Source organism: Mesoplodon densirostris, chromosome 4 (assembly GCF_025265405.1).
Source record: "Mesoplodon densirostris isolate mMesDen1 chromosome 4, mMesDen1 primary haplotype, whole genome shotgun sequence".
NCBI classification, from domain to species: domain Eukaryota; kingdom Metazoa; phylum Chordata; class Mammalia; order Artiodactyla; family Ziphiidae; genus Mesoplodon; species Mesoplodon densirostris.
In genome coordinates this window covers 47,410,738-47,429,192 of record NC_082664.1, presented here as the reverse complement: position 1 = coordinate 47,429,192, position 18,455 = coordinate 47,410,738, and the positions used below count along the sequence as shown (strand labels likewise).

The following is an 18,455-nucleotide window of genomic DNA, read 5'->3' as shown; positions in this document are numbered from 1 at the left end:
GTTTATGAAGGAGTGACCTTTTTCTCAACAGGTGTGGAGACGAGAAGGCACACAATTAGGCAGAGTAAGAAGGTGAGCATCCATGCCTCAGCCTACACTATAGGGGTTATGAGCTGGGATGATGTTTTAGAGCTGTCGAGAGGGGGATGCCTTCATATTTTCACTTCAGTCAGTGGATACAGGCCACCTAGGAAACAGTCTGATCTTGGGTGAAGTGGCTTTCTTCACCTGAGACAGTTCTCACACGGGATGATTCCCAAGGACTGTCTGCTAACAGCAGTTATAGCAACTAAAGAAATGAGTCCTTCAGTCCTAAAGTGGGATGTGAGCAGCATATCACGGCTCATTTCAAAAAGTATGTTAATTCCTTATTCTAACATTCTGATCTTGACTGTTCTACTCCAGTGATTAAACAGAAGAACACAGTAAGCTATGGAGAAAAAAGGGAATTTGGTTTACACAAAATTACTTAAATCCTCTGAGCCTTCGTTCCTTTGTCTGTAAAACGAACTGTATAATACATTTTATAACACATCTTTTGTCTATAAAATGGGTTACTATGACCATTGAATAAATATTGTTTGCAAAGAGGTTGTCATATAGTAGGTCCTCAATAAATGGAAATTCCATTTTTTAAAAATTTTTGGAAAGGCTCTTGTTCTACCCAGTTTTCTTTCATTTTGTCTTTAAAGATTTTCTTAATACCTCATAATTCTAGAATCCAATAGCCCAAGGACACTCTCTCTAGTTGTAGGACACATTGATGGCTGCCTACCCAACTCATTCCCTGCTTCCTAACAGTCCTGGTTTTACCCAGGTATAATCCCAGATAAAATAGGGAAACCTGATTAGTTTAAGCAAACCCCAGCTGATCTGCAGATGGAGATGTGGCATTAGCTGGCCTAACAAGACTAAAGGGAAGGACACAGCTCTGATTACCACCAGTAACCATCATGTGACTCCAAAAGGACCCAGCTTTAGAGACACTGACAGCAAGGATGCCAGAATGAACTATGAACAGATGTTGGACTTCGATGGCATCATTGAGCTGTTGATTGTAAAGTGCCTGAAATCACCTTGACAACTTGTGAAATAATAAATTTCCTTACTGTTAAGCCAATTCGAGTTCAATTCATTATCACTTAATAGCCAAAAGCTTTCTAAATGATTCAATAGTGCATCTTATTAGACCTACAAAAAAAATCATGTTTATTCACATTGTTTTATTCTCACCTACTTTATCCTTGAGGGCAAATATTACTTTATTGTTATGTTGCATTTTTTTAAAAAATTCATTTATTTGGTTGCGCCAGGTCTTAGTTGAGACAGGCAGGCTCCTTAGTTGTGGCTCCAGGGCTCCTGAGTTGCGGCTCGCCAGCTCCTTAGCTGTGGCACATGGGCTCCTTAGTTGTGGTATGCATGTGGGATCTAGTTCCCTGACCAGGGATCGAACCCAGACCCCCTGCATTGGGATCTCGGAGTCTTATCCACTGCACCACCAGGGAAGTCCAATTGTTGCATATTGCTTTATATAGATTCTAAGTCTTGGGTTACTTTGTACCCATTTCTTTTACATGTTCATGGCCCTGGGCCCTTAGGAAACGCTAACTTTTACATAAAATGTTTCTTTGTTCTGAATGACTTGCTTGAATTATTCAAAAATGGGCTGTTAAAGCTGCTTTTATATTTTGTTAAGATTAGGCATTCTGAGACTATGCTTCTAAACCAGCACCTCACATAGCTGCTCACGTGGGCTTGATAATAAATACTGTCTTTTCCACAAGCCTAACATACCTTCCTCTGACAACAAAAGTAGATGTGCTTTCCTTTCTTGTTTGGAAACTCCTCATCTTAAAGGACTATCCATAAAGTTGCTGCTTGTTTGGTGAATACCTCGAACACTCACCTCATTTGCAAACAGAAAAAACTGGATCCAGGTCTGGTGACCAGCTTTAGCTACAATGAGTCATCTTGGTGCTCTGTTATTCTGATCACCCTGTCTTCTACAAATCCTGTAGTTAAGAGTTTTATAAAAGAGAAAATATTTCGAACGCGTTAAGTGATTGATATAATTCTCTTTAAGGGAAGGCAGCATTTCCTTCAAAGGCTGTCAGTCACGTCAAGGGGAAAATGAAAAAAAAATACAAAAATTTAATGGGAACCGCTTATAATTTAATTTAACCATTTGAAACTGCAGCATGTAAACTGACTTCAGAATCCAGAAAGCTCATCTAAAGAAACTCAACACACCCTGGAAAATGCAATATGCAAAGCTGTTCAACATCAACAAATTTAAGAGTTCAAATTAAGAATAAAGTATAAAGGAATGCAAATGTTTCTGTCAGAGTTTAACATTGTATTTTGATTAAATGAAAGAATGTTCATTAGCTCTGAGTAGGTATACTTAACATTTAAGCTTATACATTTTAAACGAGAGGCAAGGCACAGTACATTTTTATTCTGCATGGTTAATATACAAAATATCCCCACTTCCCTTGAGAAACAGTATCCTATCTAAAACATACTTTGATGAACACTGAATATTGAAATAGTATACAGTTGTTCCTCAGAATCCTGGGGTGGGGGGTATTGGTTCCAGGACCCCCCTCCTCCCCTGACACACACACATGAATATCAAAATTCAAGGATGCTCAAGTCCCCAACAGTAAGCCCTCAGTATACGGAGGGCTGCTGTATGACACTATATAAATGGATTGAATAGAAGTGAACACAAATACATATTCTTCAACTTTTCAGTATCCTAAGAATATACCACAGCACTGATAACATGAAGAAAAATGTCTGGATTTATTTTTAAATTCAAAATTCTTCTGGTTGATCTCCACTGAGGGGCCTTAGAGGTGAAAACGTAATCAGGTTACCACCAAAGGGAATGTGTCTGGTATGTTCTTGATGTCTTCTTTCCACCTGAGTGAATGTGTTACTGCAGTTTAGGCCTGGCTAGAGAATAAATTTAGAGAAGTCACTAAAGTAACCATCAAGAGTTTCACCAATTAAGTTTTCAACATTGCAAATTAGTAATGGATTAATTAATAATATAAATGACATTTCTTATACACAATAAAAATTATTAATAACATGATTATGCTACTTTCCACGGATCTAATTTCAAACATATAGTTTTTTTTAACTGAAAAGCATATTAGGAACATACACCTTAAAAGGTGATTAGTAATATGTAAATGGACTTCAGCAACATATGCAGGATGAATAAAACTGAGGCCACTTATGCAGATTCCACGAATCCTAGTCCATATAATTGTACTTAATAGGTCTTTTACTAGTGTGATCCTGCTGGGATCCTTTTCTTTGTTCCCTCTCAAACCCTACTTCAAGTTCAAATGATGCATAGAGCTAGTAATAATGTGGGTCTAAAATAGACAGGTGGACCTATTAAAAAAAAAAATCCAAAAATATAAATTCTAAAATTTATGGAAGTGGAAAATAATTCACAGGGAGACTAAGTTTTAAGATACTAAGATTTATCAACAAGATAATATATGATAACTGTGAAGTAATTTTAATCATATTACTAATGTATCGAAAATAGAATATTATGATTCATTAACATCCAGATTTACTTATAATACCACATATTATCAGAACCAATCATTCAGAATTCAGCTCTGAGAACAAGATTAAATCAGGTTTATATAAATTGGCCTTATGCTGAAATCCCGTCCCTCTAGGTCTCAGCCTAGGATTAAAGAAGCCCAAGACTGGGACTTCCCTGGTGGCGCAGTGGTTAAGAATCCGCCTGCCGGGCCTCCCTGGTGGCGCAGTGGTTAAGAGTCCGCCTGCCGATGCAGGGGATACGGGTTCGTGCCCCGGTCTGGGAGGATCCCATATGCCGCGGAGCGGCTGGGCCCGTGAGCCATGGCCTCTGGGCCTGCACGTCCGGAGCCTGTGCTCCGCAACGGGAGAGGCCACAACAGTGAGAGGCCCACATACCGCAAAAAGAAAAAAAAAAAAAAAAAAGAATCCGCCTGCCAATGCAGGGGACACAGGTTCAAGCCCTGGTCTGGAAAGATCGCACATGCCACAGCAACTAAAGCCCATGAGCCACAACTACTGAGCCTGTGCTCTAGAGGCCATGAGCCACAACTACTGAGCCCGTGCGCCTAGAGCCCATGCTCTGCAACTTACAACGAAGAGTAGCTCCTGCTTGCCACAACTAGAGAAAGCCCGCACGTAGCAATGAAGACCCCAATGCAGCCAAAATAAATTAATAAATTAATTAATTAATTAAAAAAAAAAAAAGAAGACTTGGACTAGGACTTCCCTAGTGGTGCAGTGGTTAAGAATCTGCCTGTCAATGCAGGGCACGCGGGTTCGAGCCCTGGTCTGGGAAGATCCCACATGCTGCGGAGCAACTAAGCCTGTGTGCCACAACTACTGAGCCTGCATGCCTAGAACCCATGGTCCACAACAAGAGAAGCCACCACAATGAGAAGCCCGCGCACTGTAACGAAGAATAGCCCCTGCTCACCACAACTAGAGAAAGCCCGTGTGCAGCAACGAAGACCCAATGTAGCCAAAAATAAAATAAATAAATTTATTTTTAAAATAAATAAATAAAGAAGGCCAAGACTAAGAACGAGCAGTGTGGTTGCAGTAACACACTCCATTCAGCCCCTGAGATGCAGCCAGCCCAGGAGGCTGAATACAAAGAAGGCATCTTCGGAAGATAATAAAAGCCAACATATTCAGAGGCCCTTAAGGAATTAGTGGCTTAAGGAAGCCAAGCATTTGCCAGCCTTCATGAGGTTAACAAAAATTGTTTCTGTTTTTTTTTTTTTTTTTTTCTTTTTGCGGTATGCGGGCCTCTCACCGTTGTGGCCTCTCCCATTGCGGAGCACAGGCTCCGGACGCGCAGGCCCAGCGGCCATGGCTCACGGGCCCAGCCGCTCCGCGGCATATGGGATCCTCCCAGACCGGGGCACGAACCCGTATCCCCTGCATCGGCAGGCGGACTCTCAACCACTGCGCCACCAGGGAGGCCCCCAAAAAATTGTTTCTGTTTGATCCTACATTTGCCTTAATGAATTTTTTATATTCTGAGATCGAAGATTAGCAAACCAAAGCCACTCCCTGATTTATTTTAGCAATTGGTCCTGGAAAATTTCAAGGTAAGGTTATAAACCAGAGTTGCTGACCATGCCACATGTTAAAATCGCCTGACAAACGTCCTAATACAGATCATTGAAATAAAAATATCTGGCAGTTGGGCTAAAAGCCAATGCTGTAAACACTTAGTAGGCAAGAGAGCACTATTCCATTCATGCCCTACTATTCAGTGCCAGCATCCATGAATGCGCATCAGACAGCTCTGCCTAAAGAGGAATTTATAGTTAATAAGGGAAATAGATTCCTGAAAGTACAGTATGTTTTAGGAATACAGTATCATTTATCCATATTATACTCTTAATAAGAGATTCAGTGTGTGCACTGTATGCATTGTTCACCTGTGCCTATACAGAAATTAACATGCGAGAGATGAGAGCTTTTACAGGAAGGCTTCACAGATGGGCAAATGTTTGAACTAGATTTAGAGGCAAGAGGTCACTAAAAGTAAAGGCTGGGGAGCTTCCAAATAAAATAGCAGGATATAAATATAGTAATCTAAAAGAACTAGAATGAAAATAAGCAATGACTGAAGGTAGGACAGACATTATCTCCCCAACTGTAAGCTTCAAAAGGATAGAAACCTTGCATTATATTTTTCATACATCACTGAGAACTACCCAGCATAATCCAAGCTACATATTAGATATTCAAGTATTCAACCACTTTGTCACAACAAATTTGATACATAAAACATATAGAGAATTAAATCTTCAGAGTTTAATACTAAAGCACACTATATTTTAAAGTATTACTATAACTTAATACAATTTTTCCCATTTTGAGAAAAAATGAATAAAAGTGGATTTCAGAGTAAATAAAACAATGACAAGATGTAAACTTTGCACATAAATTGAAAAGTGAGTAATATTCATTTTATAAAACAAATCTGGAATATAAAGAACTTTTCAAATCAAGTTGGAAAACTTACTGAATCAAGAAGATGGCATTCAGTAGTGAGACTTTTATTATCAAATGGTACTGAAAAACAAAAAGGAAAAATTTTTAACTTTTAAAGTAATATTCTCACAGTTAAGTGTTGTTAGAAAGGAACAAAGCCTTGAAAGATATGAAAAATTCCATACATCATATGCTAAGAAAAATATGGATCATCTTATGCTATAATATTTTTTTAATGTAGTTAAATTTCTTTGTAAAATTCTCATCCTTAATTTCAGTATAAAAAAAGGCTTCTATAAATAAATCTCATGCTTGTAATTTAAAGGTACCCAAAAGATGCTAGAACATAGCTGGAGTGCCTTAAATGTCTGACCAAAGTTATAATGTTTATTTTGCCTTAGACCCCACCCAGAAGAGCACCATGCAGTAGCAGATGAAAATAGTAGGTGAAACCATCACACATTATATTATAACAAAAATACAAGAGCCATTTCCTACTGAACAATCACAACACAGTAGGTAGGAAAAGGCATTAGGGCAGAAAAAGAGGGTGTTTTGAAGAAAGGTTTGAGGATGTTTGATGGAAAAGAAGAGAACTAAAAAAACTTCAGGGAATTTTTCTGAGTCCTCACAAACAACAAAGGATCCCACATAGTTAGGTCTAATGTAAAGTGCTGCTGACATCCAATATGGATTAGTATCTGTTGTTGATTTTTAATGGGTCTACCTCAAAAGGTTTGGGTGAATAGTAGGGTACCACAACACAAACTAATTCTCACAAGATATTTATTGCAAGTGTCCAATTTCTCACCCTTCATTCTTGGAAACTGTATCCCGAAGTGTTTATAATAATCTATACTTTAGTCTAAGTTCATTTATTTAACAAAGCCTCATTTAAATACATTAAAAGACTTTACCTGACTGAGAAATTTTTGTTTCTTCTTCCTGTGAGATGTTATTTTGTGATGGTACATTTTTTTCAGGGCTAATCATCAAAACATCCTGTGCTGTAATTGAATTTAGTTCCATTCCATACACAACATCTGAAATTTCTTCCTTTTTGTTAGTATTAACATCATTTGCCACTTTGCCAGCAAGGAGAGCCCAATTCATTCTTTCATTAGGTAAACAATTTATTTCAAAGTTTATCTTATTTACATCCTGGAAATAAAAATGTTATTACATTTAATTACCCAAAACTGAAATAAACAGAAAAAGTCTTATTGCTATTAAAAATAAGAAATAATAGAAGGATAACATTCTGAGCACAAGCTAAAGAACACTGTAAATCCTACCATCTTGCTTCTTGAACAATTAGACCAGATAACATTACAGCAGTAGTATAAATGAAGGAAAGTTTCTCAGCAAGTACCAACAGTCCAGCTCAGAGATTGGCAAACATTCCATGTGATAGGCCAGGTAGTACAGTTGACCCTTGAACAACATGGGTTTGAACTGTGAGGGTCCACTTATACGCAGAATCTTTACAATGGTAAATACTACAGGATCTGTGGTTGGTTGAATCCATGGATGCGGACCCACAAATATGGAAGAACCAAGTATAAGGGGTGCACCAACTGTAAGTTATACGTGGATTTTTGACTGTGCAGAGGGATGGCACCCCCCTCATGCTGTTGTTCAAGAGCCAACTATAAATATTTTAGGCTTTGTGATCCAAAGAGTCTCTGCACAAACATGAACACTCTACCGTTGTATTTTGAAAGCAGCCAGATACAATACATAAACAAATGACTGTGGCTGTGATACCATAAAACTTTATTTACAAAAATAATCTTGATGTGAGCTGAAAACCAAATTGGCACTATGATCTCAAACAAGCCAAAGGTCTTTGAAATAAGAACTGTCATTCTATATGACTGCTTTAGATTTCCAATGGAAATTCCGGAGGTTGTTTATGGAGTTACTATATATAATGATATAAATAGATAACATAGTGGGCTATCTAATGCACTGGAATAGGACTTACATGGTTTACTTCAATTAAATCTTGTAATCCAGGACACTTAGCATCTTCTACTATGCTGTTCCTAAAAAGAGAAAAAAGCAGCATTGTACTCAGATAATTAAACATTTTGCTATGTTTTGACTTGTGTTTTGAGACTATCCTTTATGGGTCAAAGATGGAGCCTCATCCAAGATCAGGCCTGATCCAAACAGATTAGTTTTGGACGACAGCTACTGCAGGATGGCCTTACAAACCAAACACATTTTCCTCAGAAATCTCACAAGCTTGTGTCCATGCTGGTCAGTCTGCTGGCAATCTTTTGAACCTCAGCCAAATCCAGAGCCACATACTAGAGAAAGTCAGGATAAAGCTTACTTCTGGGGGATTAAAGCATCAACTCAATTATTGTATGGCTGGAGTTGCCTACCTTTACTTGTTAGCTAGTTATAGCACAATATATTCTAATCCTGAAGTTCTTAACTTGAATTTTACTAGAAACATTTGTCTCAACCTCTTGGAGTCATTTAAAAATATGTATAGGGCTTCCCTGGTGGCGCAGTGGTTGAGAGTCTGCCTGCCGATGCAGGGGACACGGGTTCGTGCCCCGGTCTGGGAGGATCCCACATGCCGCGGAGCGGCTGGGCCCATGAGCCATGGCCGCTGGGCCTGCGCGTCCGGAGCCTGTGCTCCGCAACGGGAGAGGCTACAACAGTGAGAGGCCCGCGTACCGCGAGAAAAAAAACCAGAAACACCCCCCACAAAAAATAAAAATAAAAATATGTATATATACTCTATTTTTCTGGTTTTCAGCTTCACTTTGCCTTCATTGTGTGAAGTTGTTTATTTGTAAGATGCTCTTTCAGGACTATTATCGGAAATAAAGTAAAAAATATTTTTAAAGAGTACTTGTAATATCACTTAAATACAATTTTGGATCTTCTTAGTACAAGATAATGAACTACAGGGTATACAAAGTAAAGTAACTTGCATTTAAGAAATGACAATAAATTGGTATTTTATAATGCACAGATTTCTAAAACATCTAAACTAATGTAATCCCTACAAAGGCTAAATATTCTTTAGTTTATACTGAAAACTAGAAATTTTATCACTTGTTCCATGAAAGATTTAAAAAGAAACACTTTCACTTGTTTCCCCATTGAAATAGTCAATGCATAGGGTGCTCTTTATTTTTTGACAACCTTGTTTGGTGTGACAGCAGAATATTCAATGCTGTCGCATCTCCAGATTAATAATAAATCCAACAGGCCTATCTTGGCTCCAGACTACAATTTTATTTCCCACTTAAAGTATCTTTTTCCTATCATATCTCTGGTACATTTATGTTCCACGAACAAGGACTATATAGGTAATTTTGATGCATCTGTGCGGAGGCAGTACTATGTAGCATAAGGAACGTAGGTAACATCCACTCTCACCAACTGTAAAAGCTGAATTGGGGTAAGTTACTAACTTCTCAAGTTTCCTCATTTTTTAAAAATGGAGATCTAGTACCTCACATGGTTGTTCTGAGGATTAAATGAGATAATATATGATAGGAACCTTGAACAATGTCCAGCCCATAATAATTGTTCAGTACATATTAGCTCCCCCTTCTCTCACTGCCATCTGTCAAGTCAGCAACCTCAAGGTACTTTCGATAATGGCCGGTACAAACGTGCCTACCTCTCAACGACCCCGCAGGGAGGTGTCAGCACTGTTTTGTGGATGATGAAACTGAAGCTTAGTGAGTTAATTAAGCTTGTCCTGAAGTTTCATAGCTAGTATGTTATAGAGATGGTTTTGAGCTCAGATCTGTCAAGCACCAAAGTTTCAGGCCGTTTATCAACAAAGAACATGATATTACTTCTTTTCTTCTTGGTTCTGCAGCATTTACTTTGCCCATCTAGATATGACCATTTACCAATCTGAAATCTGAAGCCCTAATTTCCTCATTTATAAAATAGAAGTATTGGGCCTCCCTGGTGGCGCAGTGGTTAAGAGTCCGCCTGCCGATGCAGGGGATACGGGTTCGTGCCCCGGTCTGGGAGGATCCCATATGCCACGGAGCGGCTGGGCCCGTGAGCCATGGCCGCTGGGCCTGCGCATCCGGAGCCTGTGCTCCGCAACGGGAGAGGCCACAACAGTGAGAGGCCCACATACCGCAAAAAGAAAAAAAAAAAAAAAAAAAATAGAAGTATTGCCTATACGTTACAGGGTCATTGTGAAATTTAATAAACAATACATATCTTGCATACTTAACCAGGTTAACAATCTGAAATGGTATTTAATGTCTGCATCTGTTAAACTCTTAATAATAACATATTAAAGAAATACCTGTTTCCAGGAATATTTGAAATCAAAGTCTGATCAACATGTTCAATTTTGGTACCCTGGGGATCAGGATTCTCTGGTGATGTAGTTTGTCTTAGAACGCCCATCTCAGCCCTGCTCTCAGACGCAGCTTTGCTGACAGACTTAGGTATTCTAAGTCGTTGAGAAAGACATTCAGAAGAAAGTCCTAGAAGATGAGAGAAATCATCTTAATACCAAAAAGCTCTTTCATTCATTTTTCATTATAACTAGGAAGACAGTGCAAATTCTTCCTATTCCCCTACCTTTCTCCTATAAAATAATGTTTGTTAAAGTCAATGCCTGGGACTTTCAGTTAAAGATAGTACTGAATACACACACTAAACTGCTTCCTCTTGACATCCCACTACTATAAACAGTAACAGATAACTTTGAAAGGTTGAATGCTACAAGGACAAAGCATCCTTTTTTTTAAGGTCAGTGGCTTTTAAAATTTGAAATATAATTTTCAAGGACAAAGGAAACTAAACCAGAAACAACAAAACTCAGAAAAGTTTGGAAGCGTAATGTAGATAGATGAGTGGGATATTACTCAGTAGACTCAAGAAAATAAATCCTAAGCCACTAGTCAGGAAAGATGTGAATCAACCCAGTTTGTACCGCAGCACCTCTCAAAAGAATTGGTGGCCTCAAGAATCTCTGCAAGCAGAGGTAAAAACAGGAAGATTGGCTCAAAGTCAGTTTAAAGAAGAATTAGAGTCCAGATTCCTTTCCTCATTATGCACAGCTGGGAAACTGTCAACAACCCCCCTCCCACTACCAAGATAAAAAAAACTAGAGGCTTATCTCCCCAAAAAGGTGAAACAGGGCGTCTCTGGTTTAGGGGATAAGGTTGAGAGATGGGTACTATATGGAAAGGGGGGGGATTAAATGAGTATTTTTTAAATTGTTGATACACTCAGTTTCCCTCCCCCCATGTGGCTCCTGAAAGACTGGAAGCCAGAATTATACCCTCCAGGCAACAGATCAGAAGGATCTTCTCTGGGGAATCTAACTAGCCCATGAGAAAAGACTTAAATTAAATACAGTGATGATGTGCAGGTTCCCAGCGTAATGGTGCAGCTAAATCACCCCACAGTAAAGACCTTATTACCCACATGCTGCCGTGCAGAGTCCTGCTCTTAACCATGAGCAGGCAGTGAATGATCATCAGACACCCGATGGAAGCCTCTAATACGAGAGACAGAAACCAAAACCAAACAGATGAGAGTATCTTGGAACAAACTATCCAGGGGAAGAATACATAAAAGCTATCGTTGGGCTTCCCTGGTGGCGCAGTGGTTGAGAGTCCGCCTGTCGATGGAGGGGACACGAGTTCGTGCCCTGGTCCGGGAAGATCCCACATGCCGCGGAGCGGCTGGGCCCGTGAGCCATGGCTACTGAGCCTGCGCGTCCGGAGCCTGTGCTCCGCAACGGGAGAGGCCACAACAGTGAGAGGCCCGCGTACCGCAAAAAAAAAAAAAAAAAGAAAAGAAAAGAAAAAGGCTATCGTTAACGTCTGTAGAAAAATAAGACAGTGCACTTATGAAATAAGTACAGAATGTTATAAAATGGAACATTCAAAGACTAAGAGTTCTTGGGAATTAAAAACATGATAGCCAACAGGAAAGTTGAAGAAATTCAGGAAGTAGAAGAAAATGACAAGTACAGGAAAGAATGATAAAAACAGTCTATTTCCCAGGAGAAAGATAAGAGTTTCTGAAAGAAAGACCAGAGAAAACCAAGGAAAGTACATCAAAGGAATAATTCAAGAAAAAAATCTACACCTTGTTTAGAGAGGGCTGTAAACAATACCCCAAGACTCCTTTAAGCACTGGAAGTGGTTGCCTTTAGGAAGTGACAAATGGGAGGAGTGGGGCTTCTTGGGGGACTTCTGTTTTGTAACAAACCTCATATAAACTATGAGTTCTACAATTAAAACTCTATTGAGTTCTATAATTAAAACTCAATTTCAGAAAGATCAATTTTGGTCAAAAACCTTGATCTCTCTAGTCATAAGTGCCCAGATGGCTCCCTGAAAGAATAGACAGCAGTGGGCCCATAGTCATGGAAACCACTAGGATCCTTGGGAAGTAAGTAACAAGGACGCATGCCATTAGCAGTGAGGCAATTCCTGGAGTCCAGGGAGTGCAGCTGCTTGGAGTAAAGGAAACACGCCAAAACCATACACTAGGTGTGATACCTAAATTGACAGGGAGGTAATAATATACTTGAGGTGATAAATTTACATTTTAATGTAAATATTAAATAGCAACTCAAGTTTATTGTCAGAAATCTTCCAAGTGGACACAGTTAAATAATAGGAAAAAAAATCCCTTCTGCTGATTAGTAGTTAAAGAGGACTTAGCCCCTTTCTCCTTGAAAATAAACATCTAGCACTTAAAGCATTAATAGAAGTGTCTACCAAGATTGAAGGAACAGATTACTTCAACTATGACCTGTCATTGTATGGCTTATATATAATTTCAATCTAGGTAAATAAATTCAATCTAATAAAGATAGCCTATGAAAAATAGCTATTGAAAAATACAACCAGAGTTAGAAAATCATAAGAAAGAATGGTTTCCTGAAGTAGTAAAAGCTGGTTACACTGCAATATTTTAAAATTAGGAAAATGGGGGACTTCCCTGGTGGTTCAGCAGCTAAGACTCCGCACTCCCAATGCAGGGGGCCCAGGTTCGATCCCTGATCAGGGAACTAGATCCCACATGCCACAACTAAGAGTTCGCATGCCGCAACTAAGACCCGGTGCAGCCAAATAAATAAATTACAAAAATTTTTTTTAATAAAATAAAATAAGAAAATTGGTACATTCTGTATTTCAAAAAGATAGGAGGAAAATTTTTACTCCAAATGAAAATAAAACCAAACCCACCTTCCATAAGCTATTTCTCAGAAATCACAGAAAACACATAAATCTTCATGTGAAAACTATTTTTCACCTCTTACACAAGCTCCCATCCAACCCAAATATTTCCCTTTAGTAGTATCAGCAGAAAAACTAACCTGAGAATGATTTAACGGGACTTTCAATTCTGAAAAATCCAGCATCAAACACTATTTTATCCACTTCCTTTGGCATTGCAGAGGCTGCTGCCTCAGCATGTTCTTCCTGCTTAATTCTCTCTCTCACTGCACTTTTTACGGCAGCTAGGCGATTTCTAGCTGCAATTCTTCCACGATCATCCTGTTTGGGTTTACTCGCTATACCTGAGACAACTTTTTTCTGTGAAGAGAAATTATGACTTATTAAAGGGATTCATTACCATCTTATAAGAAAAACAAATAAGGCATACATGAAATACTCAACACATTCATCATATACTTACCAAGCTCCTAATACGTGCTAAAATGCTGGGGTGGGGGGGGTTGGACTTCCCTGGTGGCGCAGTGGTTAAGAATCCGCTTGCCAATACAGGGGACACAGGTTCAATCCCTGGTCCGGGAAGATCCCTCATGCCGCGGAGCAACTAAGCTCGTGTACCACAGCTACTGAGTCTGTGCTCCGAAGCCCACGGGCTACAACTACTGAGTCCGAGTGCTGCAACTACTGAAGCCCGTGTGCCTAGAGCCCGTGCTCCACAATAAGAGAAGCCACTGCAATGAGAAGCCTGCGCACCGCAACGAAGAGGGGCCCCGCTTGCTGCAACTAGAGAAAGCCCACGTGCAGCAAGGAAGACCCAAAGCAGGCAAAAATTTAAAAATAATACATTTTTAATAAATAAATAAATAAATAAAATGCTGGGGGTCAAAAGGTAAAGGACAAAGTTCCTGCCCTCAAGGAGTCCTCAGCTTCACAGTGGAAGGGCTAGATAAGGACACTGAGAAGAATAAATGTCGTGTTAGAAAGAAATTCAGAGGGCTGAAATTCAGAGGCATCAAGAAAGGTTTATAGGAAGTAGCACCTGAGCTGAAATCACAGCTAGGTGGGCTACAAGATGGGATGAGGAAAGGGCTAGGTAGAGAATAGCATGTTTGCAAAACCAGAAATGAAAGGAAGCACAGAGGAGTTGGCAAGAGGTAAGTAACAGCTAATTATAATCCCTCACATGTAACTATTTTGAGGAGCTACATTTACACAGAGGACAAAGTAACAGAGTTTACTGATGATTTTTCATCAGGAGGTTAACATTATCAAATTTGCATTCTGGAAAAGTCACTCTGTGTCCAGCCTGGAGAATGGATTGGAGGGTTACAAGCCAGTTAGGAAGGAGATTACTTCAGTGATACTGGAAAAAGATGCTAGTACTTAGATCACGGAGGGAAAAAATGGAAAAAAGTAAACAGATTCAGGAGATATTTACGAGGAAGAACTGAGAGGACTTAGCAATCTTTTAGATAGGTGCGGGTGAAGGTGGTGAAATACAGAAAGGAAAGGACCACAGAAGATAGCCAGGTTTCTAGCTTGGACGCCTGGAGGGATGATAATACCATTCTCTGAGACAGGGAAACATCGATGTGTGTGGAGATGATTTCAGTTTGGGATATACAGATTTTAAAGTATTACTGTGTCAGCAGTAAGAGTGGTTTGAAATACAGATTCGGGAATCATCGCCGAGTGGGTAAGATTGCGCATGAAGAATATGGAAGGAGAGAAGAGAGTCGAGGTAGGAACTGGAGTATCACAAACACTTAAGGGATGAATGGAAAGAAACTTGCAAACATGACTGAAGAAAAGGGACAGAGGAAGGAGGAAAATCAGTATAATATAATTTCAAGAAAGAGGGAGTAGACTGTATTTAATACTGCAGAGGGACTAGATTTTATAATTAAGTACCTAATAACTGCAGCAATTAGTGGATCAATAACCTTGGTTATAACTGTTCTGGAAGCATAGAGGGGGTGAAGCTGAATTGCAGTGAGTTGGAAAGGTAAGTGGGAACCAAAATAGTAAAGACAGAGTATAGACAACTTTTTCAGGAAGCTTGTCTGTGACTGGGGAGAAAGAAATGGGAATGGGGAAGGGGAGGTACAGATAACTGGAAGAGATGTGGACCTCACAGGTTTAGTTGTTGTTGTTTTGCTTTTTCCTAATGTAAACAGAGATAAGACCCTTAAACATATCTAAAAACTGATGGAAAAAAGAGGGAAAGACGAAAACAGGATAAGTGATGGAATGAGAGGCAATGAATAGGAGGTCGAAGGGAATGGTAACAAAGTACAGGTAAAAGATAAATTTTATTTTATTTGTTCGATATCCTAACAGCAGCCTATAAATAAAGTAGGAGGAGAGAGACACCTGGTGATAAGGGGCAGAATTACAAGGCTCTGATATACTGCTGTACTGATACAGCCATTATCTGCATCACTGATGATATTAATGTTTCCGGGACTAAGTACTCAATAAGAAATATCCACAGTAGCTTCAAAATGTTCAAGCATCCTTCATTGTTTAGTAGATTTAAAACTCATTCAATCAATTTTGTCAATGTCCTTTGAGTCTTTGTCATAACAATTAGTAAAATAATTTTATTAAAACGTTTCTTTAATACTCTAACAGCTTAAACTCCTAAGGATTCAAAACAGTTTTTCTACGGATTACATAGCATGATAAAGTACCAATCTAGAAACCTGATTTTATAACCACAGACATTTTTCTAAAATCTAAAAGGAAAACTGGCAATGCTCTACTGTGGTTTGAGAAGCATTCATCTGAATCAAAAACTCTGAGTTTAAAACATGACTAGAAAAAATTCTACAAATAGATAAGAATGGAAGCTATCATGATAAAGTAGCGTAATAGGAAATTTTACAAGACAAAGTATAGGGAAGAAGACAGACATTCTAAAGAGCCATTGTTCCTCTTTCTTTTCTATTTAAAAAATTGTTTCAGGACTTCTGTGGCGGTCCAGTGGTTAGGACTCCGCGTTTACATTGCAGGGCGCCCAGGATCGATCCCTGGTCGGGGAGCTAAGATCCCGCAAGCCACTCGGCATGGCCAAAAAAAACCCAAAAAATCTTTCATTTTGAAATATATCACACAAAAGCACAGCCTACTGGATAAGAATAGGAATTCTGGAATGAGAAAGTCTGGCCTGAAACCCAGCTCCATCTTGGGCAAGTAACTTAATATTTCTGGGCCTCATATTCCTCAACTGTAAAATGGGGATAACAGTACCCACTTCAGTAGGATTGTTGAGGATTAAATGAGTTAAAACATGTAAAGTATTTGGAACAACATTTGGCACATACTAAGCATTACATAAATTATCTACTTCTACCATTATTATTACAAAAAAAGTATAAACACAATTTAAAGAATAAAACAAACACACACACACACGCACTATGTAGCAACTCAGAAGCTCTCAATCAATCACAACCCCAATTCAATCATAGCCCCTATCCTTCCTCCGGAAATAACCATCCTGAATTTTGCATTGCTCATTTCCTTTCTTTCTTCAAAGACAATCAGCACATTGTAAGCAATATATGAAACTTATTTTAAAAAAATGATAAAAAATCTGAAGCTAAATGTTTATAAAGCTTGAAAATAAAAATTCTTTAGAGTAGAAGAGTCTATATTAGAAACCCACAAACTTACCCGAAAAACTTTTTTGCTTGTATTATTATTGTTTTGCCACCCAGATTCCTCAAGTTTGGTCAGATTGTTGAATTTTTGATTTACGTCTTCTATCTATTAATAAATAAAGCACAAGTTTATCAGATTAATGCTAACCACATTAAAATTACAAACTAATAAACTGAAGCTTCAAAAAAATTGAGAATGGCAACATAAAATTAGACTAAATCACCTTGAATTTAGTATTCAAATGAAAAACTCTTATAGTAAAATTGTTCATTGTTATTTTTGGTCTTACAAACCTTCAAAATCTACATAAAGAATGTCATATATGGGGGATTCCCTGGTGGCGCAGTGGTTGAGAGTCCGCCTGCTGATGCAGGGGACACGGGTTCGTGCCCCGGCCCAGGAAGATCCCACATGCTGCAGAGCGGCTAGGCCTGTGAGCCATGGCTGCTGAGCCTGTGCATCCTGAACCTGTGCTCTGCAACAGGAGAGGTCACAGAGGGAAGAGACCCGCGTACCGCAAAAAAAAAAAGAATGCCATATATGAATAACTCTCCTAAATTATTTTTGATCACTAAAATTGTAGGAGAGATATCCTAAATGTTTTTGTTTCCTAAATTACAAAATATGAATACAATCTCTCTTTTTTTACAGGACATATTGGTTGCTTCCAAGTTTTGGCAATTATAAATAAAGATGCTATAAACATCTGTGTACACATATTTGTGTAGACATATGTTTTCAGTCATTTGGGAAAATACCAAGGACTGTGATTGCTGGATTGTATGATAAGAGCATGTTTAGTTTTGTAAAAAACTGTCTTCCAAAGTGGCTGTACCATTTTGCAATGTACCACCAGCAATGAATCAGAGTTCCTGTTGCTCTCCATATTCACCAGCATTTGGTGTTGTCAGTGGTTTGGATTTTTGCCATTCTAATAGGTATCCAGTGGTAGCTTATTGTAGTTTTAATTGGCAATTCCCTTATCTTGTCATATGCTTACTTGACATCTGTATATCTTCTTTGGTGAAGGGTCTGGTCAGGTCTTTTCTCCATCTAAAAATTAGGTTGTTTGAAGGGTTTTTGGATATTTTGATACAGATGTTTGTATCAAATATCAGATACATTTTCTTTTTTGTGGTATGCGGGCCTCTCACTGCTGTGGCCTCTCCTGTTGCGGAGCACAGGCTCCGGACGTGCAGGCTCAGCGGCCATGGCTCATGGGCCCAGCCGCTCTGCGGCATGTGGGATCTTCCCGGACAAGGGCACGAACCCGTGTCCCCTGCATCAGCAGGCGGACTCTCAACCACTGAGCCACCAGGGAAGCTCCAGATACATCTTTTGCAAACATTCATTTCCCAGTCTGTGGCATGCCTTCTCATTCTCTTCACACAATCTCATTTTAAAAGATTCAAATAATATCCCCATCCTTCTGGTATTTCCAATCTCCTCCAATGAGGTAACCACTGTCAACAGTTTGGTAAACTTGCTTCAAGTCCCCTTACTATGCATTTATATTCATATGTACTCTCAATCTCTCTC

General features: G+C 39.1%; 1 protein-coding gene across 1 annotated transcript in view; it reads right to left on the bottom strand.

The window, feature by feature from the left end:
- Positions 1 to 2,335: 2,335 nt before the first annotated feature.
- Positions 2,336 to 18,455, bottom strand: part of DLGAP5 (DLG associated protein 5) — a 40,104-nt gene continuing 23,984 nt past the window's right edge. Inside the window, exons 13-19 of the mRNA XM_060096180.1 lie at positions 16,929 to 17,021; positions 13,391 to 13,610; positions 10,349 to 10,532; positions 8,033 to 8,093; positions 6,963 to 7,206; positions 6,077 to 6,126; positions 2,336 to 2,961 (exon numbers count right to left, since the gene is read on the bottom strand). Of these exons, the coding sequence (XP_059952163.1) occupies positions 2,821 to 2,961; positions 6,077 to 6,126; positions 6,963 to 7,206; positions 8,033 to 8,093; positions 10,349 to 10,532; positions 13,391 to 13,610; positions 16,929 to 17,021 (993 nt within the window). The 3' untranslated portion in view covers positions 2,336 to 2,820. The remainder of the gene's footprint in view (positions 2,962 to 6,076; positions 6,127 to 6,962; positions 7,207 to 8,032; positions 8,094 to 10,348; positions 10,533 to 13,390; positions 13,611 to 16,928; positions 17,022 to 18,455) is intronic.